Source organism: Paramormyrops kingsleyae, chromosome 6 (assembly GCF_048594095.1).
Source record: "Paramormyrops kingsleyae isolate MSU_618 chromosome 6, PKINGS_0.4, whole genome shotgun sequence".
Taxonomy (NCBI): Eukaryota; Metazoa; Chordata; class Actinopteri; order Osteoglossiformes; family Mormyridae; genus Paramormyrops; species Paramormyrops kingsleyae.
The window spans coordinates 30,625,760-30,644,403 of NC_132802.1; the positions used below are offsets into that span (position 1 = coordinate 30,625,760).

Consider the following 18,644-nt stretch of genomic DNA (forward strand, 5'->3'; position numbering starts at 1 on the left):
TGACAGAAGGCATAGTGACTGGAGACAGTCTGGGTCAAGGAAAGTGACAGGAAAGGCTGAAGACCAACACTGAGATGTGATGTGTAAAAGAAATTGGAAGACGACTGCAGAGGGCTGTGATTAATGTGAACAAGGGGAATTATTATCTGTTAATACAGTCCAGCAAATACCAAGAGCAGCTGGACTATATGGTCGAGTAGCTGCCAGTAAACCTTTACTTTGTGGTGTTAGCGAGAAAAGGAGATTAATATAGGCTAAACAGCACAAATACTGGGGTGTTCTGGACTGGAAGCAGGTCTCAAAGACAGACGAAAGTCCATCCACAGGATGAGTTGGTCCAACAAGATCAAAGTAAGAGTCTACAAATGAGACAGAACGGTTTGCATGCTGGAAAAGGTGCTGGAAGGGTTTGGACACAAGTTATTTTCAAAAATTGCTAGAAATGAATATGTGCTACCCTGTTAAAGGTGGTTATTTTGATGGAACAGGTAAAACTATGTTCTTATTAATTCATTCATTGGAACGCACATTCATTAAAATACACTTATAATGCACAGCAAATTGTTACAATACACTTCAAAACCAGTCAGTTACATCTAAGTATTTCTAATATTTTCTTGTAATAAAAGTTTGACAAAGCAGTATCATTTTTTTTGGGCCCGAACTTCTGGCCTGTAGTGTAGTTGGCATAAGTTTTTTATTATACAGCACCTATCGATTCGGCTCGGACTTTAAACTGCAAAAAGTACCACCACACCACCGACATTTTTACGTTGTTTATCTATAATATCTCATTTTAAAAATGTCGTGGTTGCTGAGCCGTTACTCCCATCGGTGACAGCCGAGGCTTCCCTGACGGAGCGCTTATCACTCCGTGATAAAACCCAAACGTGCTTCTTTACTTTATATAGATACGTTTTCAAAACGATATATAGGGTGACATAGTACCGTTTATCAATATTATTGTGTGTTAAAATTAGGTCTCTTTTTAAAGATTTTAATAGAACTCCTTCCTGGTTGTAAAAAACTCAAGAGCTTCGGTCATGACTTCAGTTCCGCCTAAAAATAATAAGATATGTTTTAGTCCATACGGCCCAGAACCTTCGATCCCCTCCACCCTGCGAGCCCCCATGGAAATCCGGGGCCCAGCCGTCTGGTCGGTTCTGCATGGCAGCCCTTGCCATTTATAACATCAGAGCAATTTCATCCCCAGGTTTTCTTACATAAAACCACTTTATACTGAGATTAGATATGTACATATTGTAATGATTAAAATTTTAATCACAATAAATAACATTAAACGTACGGGTTGCCCTTTCATTAACACCATGATCTTGATGGCACAATAAAACCTGAGCGATTTGGTTTTATTCCGAATGGCGAAAATGTTACATATTTAATTAGTTCGCCAGATTGCGGCGTGATATTAAATTTAATGAAACTTTCAGAAACTGAACAACCCAATCCTGCCGTCTAAAGATACAACTGCAGCACCAGTTATTAACGCATACTATCTCCTCCATGCCCATGTCACTAGAAAAACCCAAACACTACCGAAAACCGGTACAGATGTGTCTAGCTATAAAATTTAATTGTATATTATTTCATTATTATTTAATTTAATTGTATATTAATGTCTCTGGAAGCTGAATAACAGTGGAAAGGGACTGTTTGTAGGACTATTTTAGCGCGGAGGAATTCCACCTGCGAGCTGATAAATGATGCGCGTAAAGAGTAGTGCCACGGCCGCCGAGTGCTGAGCCGCTACCGTTAATTGAGTTACTATAAAATTATATAAAAAAGCGCTTTGGCTTTTGCAGCTTTATTTTTGAACGTCAGCAGATTAACGGCTGAGGGTTTCATCAATCCACTGCTTTACTGAGGAAGGTAAGGAGCTGCTTCTGGCGCAGTTGTGTTCCGAGTTTATCTTATATCTTTAGAAGTTGGGTGCTTATTTATTGATACTTGCGTTTGAAGATTTACTTAAAAAACGGACGAATTAATGCTGAACTTGATTGTTCGTAAAGTATGATGCCGGCCCATGAAACTTCGAAGAGCTGCAAGCACTGCCTAGTGATCTGGTGTGTTTTATAGTATTATTTCTGCTATGCTCTTGTATTGAGAACTTAATTTGTTATACATGACCTAAGTTTAATTAAATATTACCTTCATTTCTTTTCACTTGGATGTTTATCCAGAGTGTGGTATCCCGGATGGTGTTTTAATTAATCTAGCTGGCACTGTTAGCGTATCAGCGTTTGAGTTTTATCGTGATTTAGCCTTTTTCACTTTATTTTTAGGTGCATCATCTCCCGTCGTTTTTATGTAGTGGCTACGGTCGATTATTTGAAATCGTCACCCTTCCTTCCATCCATCGCATAAACTAAAAAGCTAAATTACATATGACTGGTTTTCACTGATTACAACGGCTGGTATCCTGGGTGGGTGACTGGTAACGCGTGTGATTCGCATGTGCATATAATCAGCTTTACAGGTAGAACTATAGGTGTGGAACTTGGGTCTGCTTTTACTGCGCTCAGAACAGTTTGTGGCGATTTGCAGGTATGAAACATTTGAATATTTGAGCTTGATGTAGTTAATTTCATACGCTACGTTGAAATCAACGTTTTAAATATAAATACTGGTGTGCAAACGAGGTTGGTATTGTAAAGTTTACGGCCCTGAAATTTTTACGCCTTGTATTCAAGCACAAATTGTAATACAACTGGTGTCAGCAACCAGACTTGTGCTTTGGCACCCCCTTAGGGCTGGGAGTTCGTTTTCACACACATCCCGCTGAACTTTTACACAGGCCTTATGGAATGTATGTCGGTGCACTTTCAGTGTTTGCATTTTGCCTTTGGCATTAACTATATTTGGAATATCTGAGGAAAAAATGTTCTCGAGTACAGTTTAATCTTCAGTCCGAATGGTTTTTAAAGCTCGTCTCTTTTCTAGTACACGTTTAACACAGAAGCAGCCGTAGCAACTTTTTTCACTTCCATGGTGATGGTCAAAATTATAGTGCAAAACGTTTCATATACGCTGATATTAAACGGGAGATTACAGGAACTTGCCTAATACTGTAGTATGTTTAGGAATTGCTCTGTTTATGTGTCTTCAGCGGCTCGTTATTTTAAGCTTCATATTGAATGTTTTTTATACTTTTCACTTCATCATGAAGTCTGGCCTACATATTGAGCTTTTCACCACAGAATAAAAATGTTACAAATTGCTCAGGTTAGCTGGTAATCGATAATTGGTATCAGTCATATTAGAAAAATATATCTATCACTATCAGTATTGGTCAAAACTTCCACATCGGTGCAATACTATAAAGGTATTTGACAATAAATAAGGTATTTGACAGGTATGTGGTGCTACCTTGAGGCAAATGGCACCCTGTAGGTTCACGGCTTAAGAATGAATTGCTATATTTCAATGTTGGTTTGGTTGTGTTGCAGGTTGTAAGAAATTTGCATTAAGGTCATATGGTTGTGAATATTTGCAATAAGTCACTCGCTGCCTACTGCGCATCATTACCTATTTAATTTTAATTTCTGGCAATAAAGCAGTACTGTTCAGGTATATGAACCAATATTGTATCTGTGGTGTCTTGCAGAGTGTTTCAAGATGAACAGCACTGGCTCATCATACCCCCTTGCCTCGCTGTATGTGGGGGACCTTCATCCTGATGTCACAGAGGCCATGCTCTACCAGAAGTTCTCCCCAGCAGGTCCCATAATGTCCATCCGTGTCTGTCGGGACATTATCACCCGACGGTCCCTCGGATACGCCTATATCAACTTTCATCAGCCTGCTGACGGTGACTCTTGTTCTCTGCTCTTGAAATTTATATGTTTACTTTAAGGCTTATATAATGTATATTTTTGGAGGAAAATACTTTGAAATGTTTGCGGTTGATACCCCCCAAACTTCATTTTTGATGCACCACATCTCTTCTCAATGTTTTCCATAGCGGAGTGTGCTTTGGACACAATGAACTACGAGGTCATCAAAGGTCGACCTATTAGGATTATGTGGTCCCAGCGTGATCCTAGACTGCGCAAGTCTGGTGTTGGAAACATCTTTATTAAGAACATGGATGAGTCAATTGATAACAAGGCGTTATTTGATACCTTTTCTGCTTTTGGAAACATCCTTTCTTGCAAGGTACTTTTCAGTAAATGTCTACAGAATTATAATTGCCAGTCTCTGTACATTTTCAGTGAAGTTAGATTCTTGGTTAAATTTGTTTTGAAATGGAAATGCTAAAAAAGCAAGATATTAATTATACTTTTGTAACTAGTTTTGATTTTTTTTGCATAGGTTTGCAAGCAAGGCTTGCTTAATTTTGTTTTTAACTAGGTAATATGGATGTTTTCCAGGTTGTGTGTGATGAGAATGGCTCTAAAGGATATGGCTTTGTTCATTTTGAGACCCAAGAAGCAGCCAATCGTGCCATCGAAACCATGAATGGAATGTTGCTCAATGATCGGAAAGTGTATGTAAAAATGAAAGTGAACTTTAACCAACTGGGTGCTTGCTCAGTGCATCTTAATTCCCAAATCTAGTTCAACAGACTTATCTTTTGAACTGTATTATCCATTTTTGGATAAATGATTGAATGGTGTATTTAGGTCAATTGTTAATGCCAGTGTAACACCTGAGCTGTATAGACTAAGTGAATGGTAGTGTCTCGATTTTTATAAAAAGCAAGTTCTCACTGTCTTTGTGATAGAGCTAATATTTTCAGTTAACATTTTGTTTTTGCACAGCTTAGAGAGAGATAGACAGTTGACATCAGGGAAAACAGAACCAGTTTCATGTTCCCTGGGAAAAAATGTTTTGATGTCCACATTTGGGTTAGTGTGACCTTTATCCACCTACATAACTATGGAAAATTTTGTGTTTAAGTTGGCACCTGTAAAGTAATGTGGGCTTTAAAGTGGCAGCTCATTATTGCCAGTTAGATGGTTATCAATATGTACGCCAGCTGTTCTTGCTGCTTATGAAGGTGACTCCTTTTAAAGCAGCTTCTAGCTCCTGCTGTTACCCTGGTTGCCCGGTGTCACAGCCCTTGATAAATTTTGTCATTGGTACAATGCTTAGATTCTCACTATGTCTCAAAGTATGAAGCTCAACCACCTTATTTTACTAATTTAGGTGACATCCCTCCTTATTGTGATGTTAAAGCAGCTCTTCTGCATAGTGTCTGTGTGAAAATTCTAAAGTAGAGATGTGACCAGCAGGTGGAGCAGTGAGCAAACAGACTGCTGGCCAGTCTGTCTTAATTTATTCAAGTCAGTTGTTAAATATGGCATGTCCTGTCATACACAAAATTGGCAACAACTGTCTAAATGGCTTTTATTTGCAGTTTTGTGGGCCACTTCAAGTCCCGAAAAGATCGGGAGGCGGAGTTTGGGGCTAAGGCCATGGAGTTCACCAACGTCTATGTCAAGAACTTTGGGGAAGATGTGGATGATGAGAAGCTGAAGGAAGTGTTCTCTGAATACGGTAGCTGTAGCAAAAGTCATTATGAATATTAAACTTGGCCACCATGGTTCTTTCCAGCACTTTTAGCTGCTTTATGCAAGTTGAATCTTAAGCCAGTCAGTAGTTTTTATGAAATTGGCGAACAAAACGGCTATCAGCTGAACAGCTCTAAAGATTTCGTCCTATCTGCATAGGTAGGACCCTCAGCGTGCGTGTGATGATGGATGAACGGGGTCGGTCTCGTGGATTTGGCTTTGTGAACTTTGAGAGTCACGAGGATGCTCAAAAGGTATGGAGGTGAGGAGTGTGGTAGCTGTCATGATGCCTGTGATTTATTTGTACCTCTGAGATGAGACACTGTATGGACAAAAGCATTGGGACACCTGGCCTTTCTAAAGGTAACATAGGTATCTGTATGGAGTTGGTCCCCCCCCCCCCCCAGGGCTCTGTGTGAGCCAGTCAAGCCAACCATGTCTTTATTCACCTTGTTCTGTGCACTGGGGCACAGTCATGCTGGAACAGCAAAGGTTCTTCCCCAAACTTTTCCCACAAAGTTGGAAGCATAGAATTGTCCAAAATGTCTTTATATGCTGAAGCATTAAGTTCCCTTCTCTGGAGCTAAGGGGCCTAGCCCAACCCATGGGAAAACAGCCTCGTACCATTATCACCAAACTTTACAGTTGGCACAATGCAGTCAGGCAGGTAACATTCTCTTGGCATTCGCCAAATCCAGACTCATCAGACTGCCAGACAGAGAAATGTGATTCATCACTCCATAAAACACGTTTCCACTGCTCCAGAGTCCAGTGGTGGTGTGCTTTACACCACTCCATCCAACGCTTGGTATTGTGCTTGGTGATGTGAAGCTTGCATGCAGCTGCTCGGCTAAGGAAGTCCATTCCATGAAGCTCCCAGACTTGTGCACTATGCACCTCAGTATTCGGTAACCTCACTCTGTTACTTTTACGTGGTAGGACTGAGTCTGCTTCTAAATGTTTTCACTGAATATTTAGCAGGGGAGAAATTTCACAAACACCTTTATTGCAAAAGGTTACATACTATGACAGTACCTTGCTTGAATTCAGAGTTCTTCAGAATGGGTTATTGTTTCACAAATGTTGGTAAACCTGACTGCATGGCTAGGTACTTGGGTTTTATACACCTGTGGCAATGGGTTTGAATGAAACTGAATTCAATGAATGAGAGGTGTGTCCCAATACTTCTGTTCATATAGTATATTTATTCAAAAAGACTGCGTTTGCATGCTAAACATGTTCTGTGTTGTCATGTAGTTTTTGGTGTAGGCCAGATTGAATCATAGGTTCTTTATAAATTACCGGATTGGTAATTAATCAGTAATTATTGAAAAATTATGTGTTTGTAGATTAGGCAGTTCATGTCTCTTTTCTGTTCTGAAGGCGGTGGAGCAGATGAATGGGAAGGAGCTGAGTGGGAGAGTTATTTATGTGGGACGAGCCCAGAAGAGGCTGGAACGACAGGGAGAGCTAAAGCGGAAGTTTGAACAGATGAAACAAGAACGACTTCATCGTTATCAGGTACCGACACATGGCCTTTAATGCTAGCGGTAGAGGGCATTTAAAGGGGTAGATCATCCTGAAACTGAGGATGTTTGAGGGGCTTTAGTGCTATCTACCCATCTAGGTTGTTCTGCTGGGAGTTGCCTCGTTTTTGAGATATCGGCCGTAGAAATGTTGGGCTTCTCTTGAGTATTCTTTCTGTGGTGATTAAAGCATCAGAAAAATGCATTTGAAAAATTCAACAGCAGTATCTCTTACCCGATATTATGACCCAGTTACTCAAGATAATCCGCAGACTTTTTAGTGAGCAGTTTTTAATGTAGGAATCTTCTGCTACTGAACTCCACACACAATTATATCACTCTGCAGAAGATATGAGGATGAGAACCCTGGTGATATCTCCAGGGCTCACCAAACAGTACCTGGTTTTAATTGCTGCAAAGAATGGCATTCATTCCCATTATATGAGAGAAGCCCAACATTTCTTCAGTCTATCTTCAACACTAGGCAACTCCCAGCTGAACACCCTAGATGGATGGATAGCACTAAAGCCCCTCTAAAACGTCTTTCAGTTTTCAAAATATCATCAAAATAAGTATGATGATATTGCAATTTATACAAATGCTTCATGTTCATTTTCTAGGGTGTCAATCTGTATGTCAAGAATCTGGATGACAGCATAGATGACGAGAGGCTGCGGAAGGAGTTTGCCCCTTATGGCACCATCACAAGTGCTAAAGTAACTGTCCTTTTGTCTCTGAGAAGTTAAAACAAATGGGGAATTTCCCGAAATTAGTTTAGTTTTTAGAGGCCAATATGTATGAGAGTACCTCCAGCTGCTGGCTTATTTGCTTCCCTGGTAGCTGTGCACAAATAAATGTGGGCTTCTATTGTCTAGGTGATGATGGATGGGGGACACAGCAAAGGCTTTGGCTTCGTGTGCTTCTCGTCCCCTGAGGAGGCCACCAAAGCAGTGACTGAGATGAACGGCCGCATTGTCAGCACGAAGCCGCTGTACGTGGCTTTGGCTCAGAGAAAAGAAGAGCGGAAGGCTATCCTCACCAACCAGTACCTGCAGCGGCTTGCGAGTGTGAGGGCCATGCCTGGCCCCGTTGGCTCCTACCAGCAGTCTTCTGGATACTATGTTTCTGCTATGCCACAGGTATGTGGTGCCTTTTTAAAAAAAAAAAAAAAAGCCGTCATGTCCTCATTAGGAGTTTGTTCACCAGTCACTTGTAGTATTAGAAGACCTAAGCCCATTGCTTCTGCTGCCTTCTCCATATGGTCCCCCTCTTAATTGGAGGAATGTTGAAAATAATCCTAAATTATTACTTGAGCTGGAGTTGGGATAAGAGGTGAGGTATTTGCTGTAGGCTTGTGAAATTTTCTTGTGTCTATGGCTTTCTCTGGTCCAATGATGCTGCTTTGTGAACCTTCCCAGCCTCAAAGCCGTTCTTTCTATGCGCCCAACACCATGAGCCCAATCCGTGCAGCTCCCCGCTGGGCTGCCCAGCCTCCAAGGCCCCAAGGTGAGTGCTCCTGAGAATTGGGGTGGGGAAATTGAGGCTCTCATTAAGCTTAGTGTTGTGGTACGTGCTGATCTCTTCCCTCACGGACAGACCCGTATCTGCCGCAGTTTGTCAGGACTGCCCCTCCTCGTCGAGCTTCTACTCCTATTAGCACAGTAAAACAGGCCTCAACTCAGGTACCACGAGGCATAAGCCACTCGCAGAGAGTTGGTGAGACATCTTAATGCTTAATTTTTTACTTTTGTTTTTGCACAGCAAAAAAAGTCACGTGGTTTTGATGTGAATTTTATAGTCTGAGTAATATCCATTACTATATATACTGTGTTATTCATAAGTCATTGATTTGCCCTGCCACCTCCAGAATTGGTAGCGGAATCGTGATTGCTCTGTCTGTTCTGAGAGCGTTTTAATAAATGTATTGGTTTTGTTGCAGTTATTGTAATCCCCTTTAACTATGATTTTGATAATGGGCAATTGGCCTCTGTAGCCAACATTGGCACACAAACTGTTGGGGGCCGTACCTCGATGTCCGCTGCAGCTGTGCGTGGTGTGAGCCAGTACAAGTATTCTTCAGGGGTCCGTAACATGCAGCAGGTCATAGCCATGCCAGGCCAGACAACTATACAACAGGTAGGTAGGAACCTGGTTGACTCTCCTCTGTATGTCGTATTGTTAGGCTTTCCTGTCTTAACTCTTGGTTGTTATTGGCGTTGCTAGAATATTTTTAAAGCTAATGGCAACTAGATGACAGCTGAGCAGTGTGGGCACCTGTTCTGTAGGTGGTGGAGCCAGCAGTCCACGTTCATGGACAGGAGCCCCTCACTGCTTCCATGCTGGCTGCTGCACCCTTGATGGAGCAGAAGCAGCTGTTAGGTATGTGTATGAGGCTTCCATGAAACTACCTCTATAGAGGTAAGCATCATGTCCAATGGAATTAGTAAATGTACCCTAGGACTTTGACTGACTGAAGAGTGGTGTCTTTCTTGCGTTTAAAGGGATGTTCTGCCTGTGTTTATGCTTGCATTTGAAAAATATTGGGCAATCCAGCTGGACAAAGGCAGGATTTTCATAAGGTAACATTGCTAGTAACTGAATTTGCATTTTGAGGTTTAATTCTTGGTATATGGTAAATAACTTTCGTCACTGCTTGTATTAAGTGGAATGAACTTTGATGTGCTGCTTAAACAAGGTTTATTTGCTTACTAGTTATACAAATCGCCCAACAGTCTGTGTCCATTGCATTTGCAATTTCCACTGCAGCTGTGGTGTGGAATGTGTACATAGCCCAGGATACTGGGACCAAAGCAGGTTCTGCACTTTTGCTTAGTCATTTGTAAGTATGAATATTTGGGACCTAAAGTCTGCAATATCTTCCCTGGCCAGATTAATATTAGTGACAGATAATATCGACTTGTGATTTTACTGTTGCGTTGTAGTAAGATGACATTGGATTGGTCATGTATTAAAGAAACATCATATCTGAAAATGCTCTTTTGAAACTTATAATGAAATGCCTAAGGCTTCTTCAGGCTGATTCAGTGCAGCTACAGTATGTAGATCTTAGGCAAATTATTCATTGCTGATGTCTTGTGAAAAATGCAGTTGAGCACCACAGGAGTCCTTGTTTCAAAATAGCACTGAGGCTTTTGTACTTATAACAGCAGAACCCCGTTTCACTGCAGCGTGGCTCTTGTTTCTAAAAATTGTGGTCATGCATTGCACATAATGAACAATGATGCTTGGATTAGCTTTTTTTTTTCTCAAATATGACCGTGTTATTCTTGGGCTGCCACTAATGATTAATCCATAGAACTTTAAAAAAAAAAAAAAAAAAAAAAAAAACTGTAAATCTAAAGAATTTTTTCCTCCAGAAAATCAAGTTCACAGTTGAATATTATTTTAACAACAAATTGTCGTTGCATGGCTTTAGATAATGGATGCCGAATTTCTGGCAGTATACGGACATTATTTTGGCCCGCAGTTCAATAAGCAGATTAATAGTGTGCCTAAGATATTAATGAGATGTGTAATGTGATGCCCAAAAGTATAGTACACAAGTATAGTAATCTGTATAAATTGGCCATATCTTTATGCTTATTAAAGTTGATTAGTGGAGCACCCCATGCTACTGTCTTGGTATGTCAAGGAAGCAGTAAGTACTGAAGTCGTGGTGAAGGAAGGGACAGCTTTTAAAAAGAGGAGATGATGTGGTTACACCAGGTTAAGACCTTGGTGGGTTGGTGGTACTTTTTGCTGATTTAAAGGCTTATTTGGTAAATTAACTGAAATGAAAACCATTTTTTCATTAGTTTGTATTTCAATTTTATTTTACGGTAACACTGGTCCCAACAAGCCCAACGGGCACAAACACACATACTGGTACCATCAATGTAGAATAAGCCCAGATTTTGGCCTAAACATTTTCTCAAACACTCCAGTGGAGATTGTAAGGTAGCACACGGACAACTTCATGGCTTTTAATACTAATTTATTAAACACAGACAACACTTGCAGTGGTCTCACCTATTCTGGCAGTTCATCATCCAGAATAGCACCTGTGCGTTTTCTCTTCAGGTGCTTGCGTGTAGCGCTAGTGCTGCCGTGGTATGCCATCGAAACTCTGCACAGTGTAAAAACATCCTCCTTGCTTAGTAATAATTTGAAATGCTCCCATAATTGCTTGCCGATATTAAGAGAACATTTGTTATGAACTGAAGCGTTTTAGAAATCCTACAGGTAATTTCATTAATATGAGGGGGAGATGCTTCCGCATTTTCAGCATAGACGTCATCAACTACGTCGACTTCACAGCAGATTCAAATAGTCTAATGGTGACTTTTCTTAATACAGGTGCTACAGCCCTTGGATGGAGGCCTGTAGGAAATATAGAACTGTGCTTGTTGGGTGTAAATCGGATGTTTAAATGTGCTGACTTGGATTTGTTTGGGTCACAGGTGAGCGACTGTACCCCCTGATCCAGGCTCTGCACCCCTCGCTGGCTGGCAAGATAACAGGCATGTTGCTGGAGATTGACAACTCTGAGCTGCTGCACATGCTTGAGTCCCCGGAATCCCTTCATTCAAAGGTATCAGATTTTATTTCTGGGACTGGGACTTGGCTGAGAGCTGTGTTAATTCACCTTTCTTTGCTCAGGTGGATGAAGCAGTGGCTGTTCTCCAAGCTCACCAGGCGAAGGAAATCTCCCCAAATAAGTAATGTGCACTTTGGGTAGGTTTCAGTGTTTTAATTGGTGTGATTATGGCTTTGGTTTGTTTGTGTCCAAAGCAAAAAGAGTATTTCACGTTTTTATTTATTTTTTTGGTGTTGAGGCTGACTGGTAGGTTTTAGCCCACAGCATGTTTGTGGCCTAGTTGGCTTAGTTTGTTTTAAAACACACCTGCGGTCCTTTCAGTCTATACCCTGATTAACCACTCCAGCGTTGGCCCAGGACACAGGCAAGCAATATCAAAATTCTGTAACTCTCTTATTTTGTAATGTAATAACATCTTTAATCAGCATAAAATAACACTGACATAGGCATACAAACATCTCTTAAATACCAGTCAACATTTTGTTTTAAAATGCTGTATACCCCAGTGTAACGTCTGGACAATATGAAAAAATTAGATGGCAAAACTGTGAAACAGTTTAAAATGAGTACGGGAGAGAATAGGGGTCGGTATTAGGATTTTATTAGTGCTATTACTTTTATGGATACTGCTTGTAGTTCCGGTGCTTTATCAGTTGTTTTGATTTTTGCTAGAAAACACATTCACTTAATGGGACAAATTACATTGTTTTATTAGCACCTTATCAACATATCCTTACTTCTGTAACAGCTGAGTTAAAATACTAATTTGTGTGTATGTGTATGAACAAACACACAAAATAATGGCTATTAAACTTTATACATGATGCAGTTCTGGATGGAGCTTGATTGCATGGGAAGCAGTCAAACTGCATTTTTTTGCATAGTTGTTTGATGCTTCGTTAATTGTTTTAAATTTCTCGTGTTCCCTCCCTTGCATGAAAGGATTTTATTGCAGTTGTTGCAACAAGCGTCACCATTGTTTAACCTTTTGTAACGTTAGGCCATATTTTGATCCCTTAACATTAGGGGTGTAATGCCATGATTTTGTATGCGTCATGTTAAAGGTTTAGGTATCTAAGATGATGGCACATCACCCTTTAATTAAACAATGAATTTCTTATTTTTCCATAACTCTATATGTAGACAAAATGGCAGCATGACTAACTAGGCCTTGTTTATGTCTCTACTGTATGAAGTCAAGGAAAGAAAAACGTGAAAAGTGACACTCGCCATCGTCACGTAGTTCACCTCCTAGTTCGTATTTGCATACAAAGCGCTGAGAGGCTCCAGAGAAATTCTGGTGTTCTGCCTAGCTGAATTTGATATTGTGCATCACTGTATTCCAAATACAAGGCACCCCCCCCCCCCCCACACACACACCACCATGCCCCCACACTTTTTTTTTTTTGGCAACTTTTTTTTTGAATGCAAATTTTAAAATTTTATTTAACAAGAATATATATGAAGTTCAGCATATCACTGTTAAAAGGCAACCACAGGCATCTGCAGCACCGTAAGTATAGATAGAGGATCAGTATTACAAACTACACGACGCAGGAGAGCGCAGGAAGTGTTTGCAGCAGAAAAAAGGAAAAGGCCAATCGTGGTGAGGGGTGGTCACTTTTATGAAGATGACAGCTCTTTTAAAATTCTCTTGGTTCATTGGTTTAATTTTAGTAGCAGCACAGATAAGGAAACATCAGTTTTACTTGACTTAAAACGCTAATGAATCCCTCGCATTCCACTGCAAACGGTAATGACATTTACAATGAAGATAAGTACACGGATATCATATTTTACACCATTTACAGATGAGTGCAGTGCAGAGCTTGCTGGCTGCTGTCCAACCCTACAGCGTCACTTGTGTCAGCAAATTGTCGGCAGAGAGTGGGATCACCGCTCATACGTTGTATTGCTGAAACAACGTCGATTACATTTGAAGGATGCGGCTACCTTTAGCCAGGAGGCAGATAATTTATGCCATCTGCTGTTATATAATGACATTTAAATTCATTTAAATTATAGCCCCTCAAGGTGACCCCAGTGTTTTAGATGTACACTACCATTCAAAAGTTTGGGCTCACTTAAGTTTCCTTGTTTTCCATGAAACATGCATGAAATGATTTTGAATAAGAAATATAGCTAGCTAAATAGGACAGTCTGTCAAATTCAGAAATCATTTTTGAAATTCAAGTGTTCTTCAAACTTTGCTTTCGTCAGTCCTTCCATTTTCAGCAATTACAGCCTTGTAGACCTTCAGTTTGAGGTAACCTGGTGAGATTTCACTGTGTGCTTTTTGAAGCATCTCTCACAAGTTGAATGGGCACTTCTTACATAACATTGGGTCAAGCTGCTTCCATAACAGTTCAATATAGCTGAGACCCAGTCACTGTGCTGGCCACTCCATCATACACACAACACCAGCTGACTGCTTCCCTAAATAGTTCTTGCATAGTTGGGAGCTGTGTTTGGGTCATTGTCCTGTTAATTGGAGTCGGTTTCATCCTATAAAGTGCTGCCCACAAGATATGGCATGGTGTTGTAAAATGGAGTGATAGCCTTCCTTCTTCAAGATCCCATTTACCTGTGTACAAATCTCCCACTTTACCATCACATTACCTCCACCATGCTTGACAGATGTCAAGCACTCCTCCAGTGTCTTCATTTGATCTGCGTGTCACAAATGTTGTTTTTTGTGATCTGAATGCCTCAAACTTAGATTTGGAGAAAAGTGCTATGGATAGACAATCTTTCTTTTGTCCACTGTTCATTTGCCCATCTTTTTTTATTTTTTATTTTTATTGGCCATTCTGAGATGCAGCTTTTTCTTTGCGATTCTGCCTAGAAGGCCAGCATCCTGAAGTTGCCTCTTCACTGTTGACACTGAGGCTGGTCTTTTGCGGGTACTATTTAATGAAGCTGCCAGTTGAAGACCTATGAGGTGTCTGTCTTTCAAACTACACACTGTAATATATTAATCCTCTCGTTCACTTGTGCACTGGGGCCTCCCTCTCCTCTTTCTGTTGTGGTTAGAGCCTGTTTGCGCTCTTGTGACGCCATAATACCGAGCATTGTACAAAATGCTCGGCTTCTCACATGGAATAGCCTTCATTTCTCAGAACAAGAGTAAACTGATGACTTTCTGAAGAAAGTTCTTTGTTTCTGACCAGTTTGAGCTTGTACTTGAACCCACAATTTATGCTCCAGATACTCAACTAGTCCAAAGAAGGGCAGTTTTAGTGCTGCTTTTAATCAGCACAACAATTTTCATCTGTGCTAACTATTGCAAAAGGGTTTTCTAATGATCAATTAACCTTTGAAATGAAACTTGCATTGGCGAACACAGGACTAATTGTTGCTGATAATGGGCCTCTGTACACCTATGTAGATATGCCATTAAGCAGCCGTTTCCAGCTGTGATAGTCATTTACAGCATTGATCACAAATACTGAGTAGAAAATGTTACTCTGGTGTTATTTTAATGGACAAAACTTGCTTTTTTGAAAACACCAAACTTTTGAATGGTAGTGTTTGTTTTTGGGGAAACTGACTTCTATTTGTGCCAATACATATAGGAAAATGACAGGCATATCGTAATACTGCAGTTCACGCACATATTGAACCGTCAGGCGTACTGAACAGTTTGATAATATACCAACTTAACACTCTCTGCCATTACAACACTGAACGAACGCTGTGAGAGTGGAATTCCCACCCCTCAAGTAGACAGGTGAAGGGGAAACTGGCTCTGATCTGTCACTATTTATGGGACAGTGCTTTTCATTTCGTTAATACCCTGAAACTAATTTATTTGTTCAGTGCCGATTACGGAACTGATAATGCCAGACTTTGCTACTCGGGTTCTAAGTGATTAAAAACCTATTGCCGTTTGGATTCAGCTATCAGAATCCTTCTCTATGCAGGTGTAAATACAGCTTGAAGCATGCAGTGTAAATGATCTGTCCAAGTAGGCTTTGACATCTGCCTTGTTTGCTGTGGTAAACCCAAAATACCAAGGTGTACTGTAATGCTGCCTAAGTCTACATTTAACCATGAGAATTTAAAACTCCTGCAATTTTAGTACAACAGAGAACTGAAAAAGCCATGCAGATTTACATTCGTCAGTAATGATCAGATGATGGTCTGCTTCAGAAAGAACACATTCATGCTCGATACTTGATTCAGCTAAATGTTCGGCTGGCCCCTACTGTTTTACATTTCTCCTGTTAACTGTTTCTAGCTCCTAATGGACAGCATTTTGATTAATTTCAAAGTATTATTTCATTAATTTATAAGGTACTACTTAAATATTTCTGCACAGTGCGTGGGCAGGAAAAGAGTGAAGGGGGGCGAGTATTGCCTGCTGGCTGCCAGTTGCCCAACCCTGGTCTAAACCATTACATCCAAATGTACACATGGTAAATGATTTATGTTCATAGTAAGTTATGCAATACTTTCGGTACTTACTAAAGGCCCTTGTCTATCTCAGGGAGAGCCTGAGGGTGGTGGCTGGCTCTGCAGGCCAGGACCCCTGTGCTCATGGCTGTAACATTGCTCAGCCAGTCCTGTAGCTGGCACACATTGTTCTGCTAAATGAGTGCCTTTGCTTGATCATTCTTTTACATGGTACCCTGTTACAGCACTATTGTTCTTGAGTGTAACACTGTCTGACTGGCTAACAGTTTAGCAGATGATCAACTTGCTATTCATGTAACAATGCTTTTATTTTGGATCAACCACTTTTAGACTAATCCGTGGCATCTGATTTAAAAAATAAATAAATAAATATTGGAATTATTGGAACTTTTATATGAACGGCTGGGCGATATGGCAACAATATCGATAATGTATTGTTGGTAATATCGACCAGTTTCCCCAGTCAGTTCTCATTGCGACAATCTGCATGACAATGTACAGCACACACAAACTGCAGACACATTTAGAGGCTGGTTGAGGGGGAAAAAAATTAGTGCATGGGGGTTCGCCTCAAATCAAGAACCAGCTCAGACACAAGATGAGGAATGGTGTATGTCTGGGTGTCTATTGATTTAAGTTTTTGTGAGTTATGGTATTTCTTTATGGACATTGCCATTGTCAAAAAAAAAATGCGGGAGTGTTAACTTCATGAGTCTTGCCATGTAAAAACATTTCATCTGGGGCCATGGCTAATCTGAATTTCTGTTTTGTCTAGATAAACCACATGAATGACCAACATGGAAAATGATCATTGCAGTGTTTTGATGGAAATTGCAACGTGGAAGCTTTCCTGAAAGTTTAGATTTAGGGGGAATTTGAAGAAATTTGTAAACACATTCATTGCCAGTTCATTGGGCAAATGATGAGAAATGACTTTAGAATGTAGTTGAAAAGCCAGCATACTGTTTGCAGAAAGTGGTTTTGTTTACTTTTGTTTAAATTGGGGAATTGAATTTTCTGTGCATTAAAAAAAAATTAAATGGATCCTAATGTTTGTGTTGTCCCTCTCCCTAACTGTCCTTGGACCTTGCAAAGTATGGTAAAGGTATTGGTCTACCTGCATGATTGTGATCATGCCGCCTTTGGTAGCAAGTCAGGAATTTTATGCATTTTCTGTGTATCCTGCACTATGAATCTCCAGCTGGAAGTCTGATATATTGCGATTTAGCATTTTTCTGTGGTGTTTTAAAAAGCATTGCTTGAACCTGTCATTGCATGTCTAAGGCTACGTTCACACTGCCAGCCACATCGTTCAATTCTTTTTGCTCAGATAGACAAATCCGATCTTGACGGTTCACATTCATAATTACAAGTGACCTGTATCTGACTGTAATGTGAACGCATCGGCCCTCTGAAACGTCACGCATGCGCACATTTGATACATTTTTACACAGGTAAAAGGCTGGTTGTAAAATTGGCACGTTGTGCGACTGACCGCTGCGCTGATTCGAGTCTTTTGCCTCCATAAACTTTGACTTCAGGCTCTATTTTTCTTTGGCGTTGTAGCCACGTTTGTGTCTGCGCTGTGCCATTTCTTTGGCAATTATTTCAAATACTACTCTATTACGATAGGTTCCTTCAAGTTTACCTTGAACAGGTTAATTTCCCCAAATATCAATTAAATCCCCAACTTCTCCATCCTTCTACTGACTTATCGCAGCTCTCCTCCATTTTTACCTTCCCGGGCTGCCTGTGCAGGCTGATGTCAGCACATGCGTATAAACAAAAAGCCACATGAATTCCGATCTGAGCGTTCACATTCAGGTCGCATGGCCGCGAATCGGATACGTATCCCATTTAGTACCACATATGAAAGTGACACAAATCTGATTTGCCAGATTTGCATGTCCACACAGCCCTGAAAAGATCAGATCTGTGTCACATTAAGGCAAAAAATCCGATTTGAGTCACTTCAGCATGGCAGTGTGAACGTAGTCTGACACTACATCCATGAGCAGTGGTCCCTAACAAAGCAGGCACCGGTGGAGGTGTGGCAGAGCTGGAGCTTCTCAGGAAGTACACCTTAAACATTACATGTGTACAGCTAAAACAGGCACATTTTAATTCTAACACTTCTCATTAGAAGTCATTTGCAGCCTTTTGGCTACTGTTGAACATTGTTAGCAAATGTAGGGCTGCACATCTTGGCCTGTGTATCTATTTGCTCTTGTTTAATCTGGAATGACCCACATCGTTTGCTTGCATCTGTTTCTGGGTGTGGTTCTCTGTGGGCTATATTGGAATGTGTATTAACACTCATTCATACATGGAATTTCTTTGTTCTGAATTCAGTATTAATACCTGTTATGGAAAGCCTAGGAAATTTCATTCAAATGTGTGTTCTTGTGTCCTGTGACTTTTCAACAAATGGCCACCCAGAGAACAGATGTTTGTCTAAATCAGGGGTGTCAAACTGCAGCCCTGTGTAGATTAGTTCTTTCCCAGGTCCACCACAACAGCTGTGTGGTAATTAGCACAAGAAGTTGAATCAGGTGTGTTAAATGAGGGGAAACC

The 18,644-nt window shown here is 40.6% G+C and overlaps 1 protein-coding gene across 8 annotated transcripts; it reads left to right on the top strand.

Annotated features, from left to right (window-relative positions):
• The first annotated feature begins 1,717 nt into the window (after positions 1 to 1,717).
• LOC111844682 (embryonic polyadenylate-binding protein-like) lies at positions 1,718 to 17,114 on the top strand. 8 transcript variants are annotated; one of them, XM_023813363.2, is made up of 17 exons: positions 1,718 to 1,887; positions 3,623 to 3,826; positions 3,980 to 4,173; positions 4,389 to 4,504; positions 4,779 to 4,865; positions 5,378 to 5,517; positions 5,691 to 5,785; positions 6,915 to 7,052; positions 7,678 to 7,773; positions 7,933 to 8,196; positions 8,476 to 8,563; positions 8,654 to 8,773; positions 8,997 to 9,193; positions 9,343 to 9,436; positions 11,518 to 11,648; positions 11,717 to 11,791; positions 16,846 to 17,114. In XM_023813363.2, the coding sequence occupies exons 2-16, from the start codon at positions 3,634 to 3,636 to the stop codon at positions 11,777 to 11,779; spliced, it is 2,016 nt and encodes a 671-aa protein (XP_023669131.1). In that variant the 5' UTR covers positions 1,718 to 1,887; positions 3,623 to 3,633; the 3' UTR covers positions 11,780 to 11,791; positions 16,846 to 17,114. The 8 variants fall into 8 exon arrangements, with proteins under 8 accessions (XP_023669131.1, XP_023669139.1, XP_023669135.1 ...); XM_023813368.2 differs by having other exon boundaries at positions 1,719 to 1,887; positions 9,102 to 9,193; XM_023813366.2 differs by having other exon boundaries at positions 1,720 to 1,887; positions 9,051 to 9,193.
• The last annotated feature ends 1,530 nt before the right edge of the window (positions 17,115 to 18,644 follow it).

What these genes read in the sequence shown, in the direction of transcription:
- LOC111844682 (XM_023813363.2), top strand. Translation starts at nt 3,634, where the DNA reads ATGAACAGCACTGGCTCATCATACCCCCTTGCCTCGCTGTATGTGGGG. An exon ending in AACGACTTCATCGTTATCAG is followed by an intron (nt 7,053 to 7,677) that starts GTACCGACACAT and finishes TTCATTTTCTAG; the next exon opens with GGTGTCAATCTGTATGTCAA. An exon ending in GCCAGACAACTATACAACAG is followed by an intron (nt 9,194 to 9,342) that starts GTAGGTAGGAAC and finishes CCTGTTCTGTAG; the next exon opens with GTGGTGGAGCCAGCAGTCCA.